The sequence below is a fragment of the Arachis hypogaea genome, chromosome 12, assembly GCF_003086295.3.
Source record: "Arachis hypogaea cultivar Tifrunner chromosome 12, arahy.Tifrunner.gnm2.J5K5, whole genome shotgun sequence".
Taxonomy (NCBI): domain Eukaryota; kingdom Viridiplantae; phylum Streptophyta; class Magnoliopsida; order Fabales; family Fabaceae; genus Arachis; species Arachis hypogaea.
The window spans coordinates 87,914,546-87,922,330 of NC_092047.1; the positions used below are offsets into that span (position 1 = coordinate 87,914,546).

A 7,785-nucleotide genomic window follows, 5' to 3' on the forward strand; every position below is an offset into this window, starting at 1 on the left:
GAAGAGGAGAGCGAAGGACGACGATCTGCAAAAGAGAAGAGAAGAAAACTTTCTGATTTTACATGCTGAGCGTTGCGTTGTTGGTGTGGGTGTTGAGCGTTGTGTTATTTGTGCTGGTGGCGTTGATGCTATTCTTTGAGGTTGTTCTGTTTTGGCGCATGAATGATTGTCAGAATAGTTATGAATTATTTTGTATACATACATATAAAAATACAATGGTTGATTTAGTAAGTGTTGCATCTGGTTGCTCTCTGAGTTTCATCACTGAAGATAAAATTGTTCCGGTTCCTCCACGCTGTATTGCCAACAACTAAATGAATATGTCACTATGCCATCAACTAAATTACATTAAAATCAATCTACCAATGGTGGAAAACAAAAGCCATCCAAGATTGAAACTTAAATGGTTGAAAAGCATGGGCATCCATAGATGTAGGTATATATCATAAATAATCAGCGGAGTCAGCCAGCAATATTTTTATTTATCGATTAGTCTTCTACATTAATTAGCCACCTTCACAACACAAGCACCTATTTGACTATATATACAACACTAATAAATCAACCAGAGTCAGCCACCAATAGTTTTATTTATCGATTATTAACAAAGCAATTCCTTCATAACCTTTCTCTATAGCTTGCATATCATGAACATGGCTTCCTCAACCTTAATGTTATTCCTTCTAGTCTTGTATTTTTCATTTCAATTCTCATCTTCTTTAGATGCACTGAACAAAGGCCACTCCTCTCTCTCAGTGGAGAAAGCTGAAAAAGACGTCATTGTTTCAGAAAATGGCATGTTCTCCGCCGGCTTCTTCGAAGTCGGTGATAATGCCTTCTCCTTTGCAGTATGGTTCACCACAACGGCTACCGTTGCTTGGATGGCAAATCGCGACAAACCCGTGAATGGAAAGCGCTCAACGCTTTCTCTCTCGCGCACCGGTAATCTTATTTTGGTAGATGCAGGTCAGTTCCAAATATGGTCTTCTGAGACGGAGTCAACTCTTCCAACCGAGTTACGTCTTGGAGATAATGGCAATCTTGTTCTACGAGAGTTGCAAGGAGGACGTGTTCTGTGGCAAAGTTTTGATTTCCCAACGGACACTCTTCTTCCCGGACAACGTCTTACCAGAAGAACACAATTAGTTTCTTCAAGAACAGAGAGTAGCCATTCCTCTGGTTTCTATATGTTGTCCTTTGATGATAGAAACGTTCTTAACCTTCTTTACGAGGGCCCTGACGTGTCAAGCTCTTATTGGCCCGATCCTGATCTCACAGTTTGGAGCGCTGGAAGGTTTATTTACAATAATAACAGAATTGCGGTACTAAATTCTCTTGGAGATTTTAATTCAACGGATAAATATAATGCAAGAACATCTGATTATGGCGTGGTGCTGTCTAGAAGGTTGACAATCGATCATGATGGAAATCTTCGAGTGTACAGTCAAGATCTATCACAAAAATGGTACGTGTCATGGCAAGCCATTTCTGATGGTTGCATCATTCATGGGATCTGTGGTGCTAATAGTGTTTGCAGATTTGATCCTCAAAATGGAAGGAAGTGCTCATGTGTTCCTGGGTACAAAGTAAAGAATCAAAGTGATTGGTCTTATGGATGTGAATCCACATTTGATGCTACGTGTGATGGAAGTGACTTTACTTTCTTGCTACTGGACCAAGTTGAGTTCTATGGCTATGACTCCAATTACGTGGCCAATTGTACCTACACTGATTGTGAAAGTTTGTGCTTGAATAGTTGTGAATGCAAAGGATTTCAGCTTTCATATGACAAGGATGTGGGCTACTTCAGGTGCTATACAAAATGGAAATTACTCAACGGCCATTTGCCAGCAGATGCAGGAAAACTAACCTACTTGAAAGTACCCAAACGGAAGAGCTTCCCCAACAGCTATGGAGACTCTGCCATCAGAAACAATGGTTGTTCATTGAAAATTCATAGAGAGTATTTGAAGAAAAATGTAAGCCGTTTTGTGAGCTTCCTTTTGTGGTTTGCCACTGCAATCGGAGTTCTTGAAGTGGCTTGCATTTTGGTTGTTTTGTTCTTAATCAGGCGCCGGCATAATTCTCGCATAGATCCACATGGCCGTCATCTCGGAACAGTGGGATTCAGAAAATTTAGTTATTCGGAGCTAAAAAAGGCAACAAAAGGATTCAGCCAAGAGATTGGAAGGGGTGCAGGAGGCATTGTATACAAAGCTCTATTGTCGGATCAAAGAATTGCCGCAGTAAAGAAACTCAATGATGCTAAGCAAGGAGAAGGTGAATTCCTTGCTGAAGTGAGCATCATTGGAAGGCTCAACCACATGAACTTGATTGAAATGTGGGGTTATTGCGCCGAGGGAAAGCATCGGCTATTGGTGTACGAGTACATGGAAAATGGTTCTTTGGCAGATAACCTCTCATCCAATACACTTGATTGGAGCAAGAGGTATAACATCGCTCTCGGAACAGCAAGAGGTTTGGCATATTTACATGAAGAATGCTTGGAATGGATTTTGCACTGTGATATAAAACCTCAAAATATTCTCTTGGATTCAAATTATCAACCCAAGGTTGCAGATTTCGGATTGTCCAAGTTATTGAACAGAGATGTTCTCAACAATAATCCAAATTTCTCAATGATAAGAGGAACCAGAGGGTATATGGCGCCTGAGTGGGTTTTCAACCTAGCAGTTACTTCCAAAGTGGACGTTTATAGCTATGGAATTGTTCTCTTGGAGATGATAACCGGAAAGAATCCGGCAGCAGATATTCAAGCAATTAATGGAGAAGAACCATACAATGGGAGGCTAGTAACATGGGTGAGAGAGAAAAGGAGAGAATGTGCATCTTGTGTGGAGCAAATCATGGATTCTACAATAGTGTCAAATTATGATGAGAATAAGATGGAAGTTTTGGCTAGAGTGGCATTGGAGTGCATAGAAGAGGACAAAGAAGAAAGGCCTACCATGAGCCAAGTCGTTGAAATGCTTCAAAGCCAAGATTATGATCCTAATAATGGTGGAGCATAATATTAATCGAGATTTTCAAGTGGTTTGTCAGTTAGTTTTGCATGCCTAAAGAAAGCCTTATCTCGGCTACATGTACCATGTATGTAGTTTAGATTGTTCACATAGAGATCTCGCTGGCCGCCTCATGCAAGTTCTCTAATTTGTACATTTTAATGCAGGATCACACAGCAATGTAGAATCATACTCTAATCTAGAGAACTTGTGACTTAATTTTGTGTGTGCAAGGTATGTTTTGAATTGTGATGTATTCTTGATGCCCTTTTTAGGTTGAAATGAGTAAATTATCAATTAGTGAGGAATAAGCAATTCCAAAAATGTTTAGCCTGAAATGTCTCTGTTTGAGTGTGGCTGAATGATTGTACGTTGTGTTTACATTTGCATGGTATGATTGTAAGCATTCAAATGATGGAACAGAGGAGGCAGTGCTTGCTGAGTTTATGGCTTTGGATATACATGTAAAGATCAAAGTTATGAAAGTGAAAATGATTGATAGAATGTGGCTTGAAGACTCATGCTTAGTAATATTTAGATGTTTCTTAATATAGTTTAGGAAGAATACTTGATTGGGCTATGTATAATGCGAATTAGTCCCTTTTATTTATGTTTTTCTCTTTCTGCCTGATTTGGTTAATGTACATGGCATTGCAGTGGTTATTAATATAAAGAATAGATTCAGAGTTAATGAATCTATTAAACCAATTTTCGCCTTGACTTTTTAATTTCGAATGTTGTTGCAAGTAGATATATACTTGCAAATCTTAAACATGAAGCCATAATTTTTTCTACCATGACTTGCAATCATGAAGATTGCAACACGTGTGTTATTTTTACCTTTCTTTCGGTGCCAAAAATGCAACTTCATCTTCTGTTACATGAAGACACTTAAAGTGAACGGTGGGTATAATTGGAAAAAGAAATGGGGATGCTGGCCGCTCAGTACGCACTCGAAACTTGTCAAGGTATTTATTTATTTTCAGCAGCGTGAGTTATTATCCCACTATCCTTGTTATAATAAAGCATGAAAAGACCCTGGAGGCAATATGAATTTCTTTTTTGGAAAAGGAAGGCCTGTAGCAATTCAATGCTTGGTTGCACTCTGGCTAAGATGTCTCAGAATAGGACATCGCCTACTGCAGCCAAATGGAGGAACATTTCTTAAATCCTCAGGGAGGAAGAGCTTTTCTTCTTCCAGATAAGTCCAGAACCATTGAAGTAACCAAATGTAAAAGATCAAGGAGTCTACATGAATAGAAGATGATATCTGGGGGCAAAACTTCCTTCGTCATTGAGGAGGAAAGAATCTCTCAATATGAATAACCCAAAAATTTGGTACAACATCTTCAACAGATAATTCTTAACAGGTACTTGTTTTTGCCCTCACCCAAAACTCACTGCATGTTCTCCAATTATTACAATGCTAATTGTTGGAATGAAAATTTTCATTCTTTGTGTCGACACATCCAACCTTTTCTTTTCTTTGTGTTTTTCTTACTTCTATCATCTTTAATCCATATTGATCAGCTCAAGATTGTTGAAGCTTTTATCTTCTTTTTTTGGTGTTTGTTTATGCAGAAACTAAATATTAGTATTCCAATATGCTTTTCTTTGTGAATATCTGTAATGTCTAATATACTCATATGGTGTTATATAGTTTGTGATTTTAAATGAAATTTTAGTTTCATTTTATAAGGAAGACTAAAGTGTGAATATTAATGCAAGGCTGAGACATTGTCCGTGTGTTGCAATTGCTGCTATCTCTTGAACTTGTTTATGTGTATTTTATTGGCTATATAAATAGGCGAAGTCTCTGGTGGCACAAAAGTGGTGATTACTGGTGGCTAATATTTGACTTGCCAATAGAAAAGTAAAATGTTAATATTGGAAAGAATCAATAGAGCACTTGTTTATTGTGGTGGTAACTTTGTCATTTTGTGATCCAACAACTTGAATGTCCATTAGCAACGTAAAATGGGTTTAAGAAAAATAAAAAATTAAAATAAAAGAGAGAAAAATTTTTTTTACCGCAAGTCCTTTGTAAATTAGATATTGATTTATTAGAAAAAAATAACTAAGTTCCAAAAATAAATGTTAGATTAAGGAGCTATTTTAAAATATTTTTTATTAAATAAAAAGTGTTGCACTTTTTATGATTAATTAAATGAATTTTAATTTTTTATTTATTATAATTTATATCAATTACTCATATTTAGAATTTAAGATTTAAAATTTAAAATTTATTAATTATAGCTAGAATAATTATATAATTTTAAATATAATAAATATATAATTATAAATATGACATACATAAAATTATAATTATTATATTATATAAAATAATTTTAGATATCTTAGATATCTATTATATATTACTAATTTTATAATAAAAATGTATCACATAGTCTCATTGCAATTGAAATCAAATATTTTTCGCCAAAATTAAATAGTTATCTTCTCTTCTCTCTCCCTTTTTCTTTTTCTCATCTTTTTCCACCCACTTTATTAAATGGTTATAATTATAATTTTAATATTTTAATTTTAATTTTAATTTTAATTTAATTATAATTAGAAAATATTATGTTGCATATTTTGATGGTTAAATTCGTAATTAGTTATTAATAATGATATATAAGAGAAATAGAGTGGGTGAAAATGTAACATCCTAACTTTTAGCACGTCATGATCGTACCAAAATTGAGGCGTTACTGACCTGTTTTCTGTATTTACTATTTAATACTGAGCCGATTTCGTGTTTTAATTTTTAAGAAAAAGCCGAAAAGTTTTGTTTCTTTTAATTAAAATCATATATTAAAGATCTTCAAGCAATACTAGTCACATAGTTATTAATAATAATAAATATCATACAAAAGAATTCAAATGAAACTCAGATACAACTCCTATCTCTATGTATAAAATAAAATCTTAACTAACAAAGGCGAGAAAATTCTAGGAAAGCAACTCAACACATAAACTTAACTCAAATAAGGCTAATAATCACCCGCAACTTCAAACTAAGTCTTCGAGCCTATGTCACTGAAAGGGTGGAAGATTTTGGGGTGAGAATAAACCATGCGTTCTCACTAGGGAATGAGAATGCCGTAAAAGTAATGAAATAAAATACAAATAATTAACTTTAATTAATAAAACTTGATGAGTTTGGAAAACTTTAATTTAAATTTGATGATGAACAAACATTATTGAAATAATTAATTACAAAATTATTAATTCTGATTTTCATGAAACTATGTTAATTAATAATTTTGTGATGCAGGTTTACTATTGGGCCGAAAAATAAAAAAAATGTTGCAAGCCCAAATCAAAATTTACACTCAGCTTTGTTGAATGTTTCCTATACTATAATGGCTGAATTGATTGTTTTGTTAATTGGGCAAGCAAATTATGATACAAGCCCAAATGAAAAGTCTTGGTACAAGACCAAAACATGCTTGGTCCGAAAAAAAAAGAAAAGAAAGCAAAGGTTGCAATGCTTGCAACGGATAACCACTTTCATCACATGCTGGATTTTAAGATTCATTTAAATTGTATTAATTGTCTTGAAAACATGAAAGAGAAAAAAACAAGTGATTTGATGGCATTAATGGAAGTCTACACGTTGCCACACAAAGCATGGAGAGTTGCACCTAATTAATTTATTTTTGATAACACTCATAGCCTTGCTTTTCCTTTTCTCTTTCTCTACTATTTCTTCTCTCTCTTGGTCATTTCCATCAGGAAACATAGAAGCATTAGCAAGCTATCAACAATAAGAAGAAGGAGCTAGTAAAAAGACCATCACAATGATGGCAAGAAAACATAAAAAATGTAGTGGCTAAGATCTGCAACCATGAAAGGAAAAGATATGGTGATGAGATCTCAGCCTCTCCATACCAAAAATGGATAAGGAAGATTTTGGCCAGCAAGGAGAAGATCTTGGAGAAGATGGCTTGTCACTACTTTTGGGTTCACTCATCACAGAAGATAGCTAGGGTGGCTACGTGAGGGAGGAAGCAAAAGTGGAGCAGAAGAAGCCATCATCATCATGAAGCATCAAGGGCCAAAAATCCATCTTGGAGAGCAAGCCAAGGATGGAGCGCTCGGATTGATGAAGAGTGATGACCAAGGAAGGACTAGAGGTAATTTCATGTTGGGTTTTGCATGGGTTATCTCTTCTCTCTCTCTGGCCGAACCGATTTTGTTCTTGGAGAAGAAGAAGTTGGCTTAGTTTTTGGTTTCAAGTGTGGAGGCTTCCCCTTTTTATAAAAAGGGAGAACAGCCACGGCTTGAAGCAAGGAGAAAATGTGAGAGTGCAAGGCACAGAGTTCTCAGAGCTACCTGAGCTAACAGATTTCTCTTCTCCTTCAATGTATTCTGTTTTGTAATTTTCTGTTTAATTTTGTCATGTCTTGAGTCTCATAGAAAAAGGCAAACAGTGAGGTTTGTATGAAAAATCCATAGAACGGAAAAAGGCAGAGAGTGCAAAATTAAAAGAAAAAGCCATAGATGTCCTTAGAATTCCTTTGTTCATCTATGTTGTGTTTCATGATTCTGTGGGAATTCTCTTGTAAGTTGGGTTAGCACTTTACAGTCTGTAATCAAGAAGATTATAGTAAAATTCCATCATGGTTGTGATGGAGACTGGATGTAGGCTGCACTGCACTTAGCAGCTGAACCAGGATATATCTGGGTGTAATTTTCTCTCTTCTCTACTCCATTTCTGTTTCTACTGCACAGGAGCTAAAACTGAAAAATATCTCGT

The 7,785-nt window shown here is 35.4% G+C and overlaps 1 protein-coding gene across 1 annotated transcript; it reads left to right on the forward strand.

Annotated features, from left to right (window-relative positions):
• Positions 1-579: 579 nt before the first annotated feature.
• LOC112727659 (putative receptor protein kinase ZmPK1) lies at positions 580-3,527 on the forward strand. The gene has a single exon (XM_025777516.3). It carries the CDS (start codon positions 648-650, stop codon positions 3,030-3,032), a length of 2,385 nt encoding a protein of 794 aa, XP_025633301.1. The 5' UTR covers positions 580-647; the 3' UTR covers positions 3,033-3,527.
• The last annotated feature ends 4,258 nt before the right edge of the window (positions 3,528-7,785 follow it).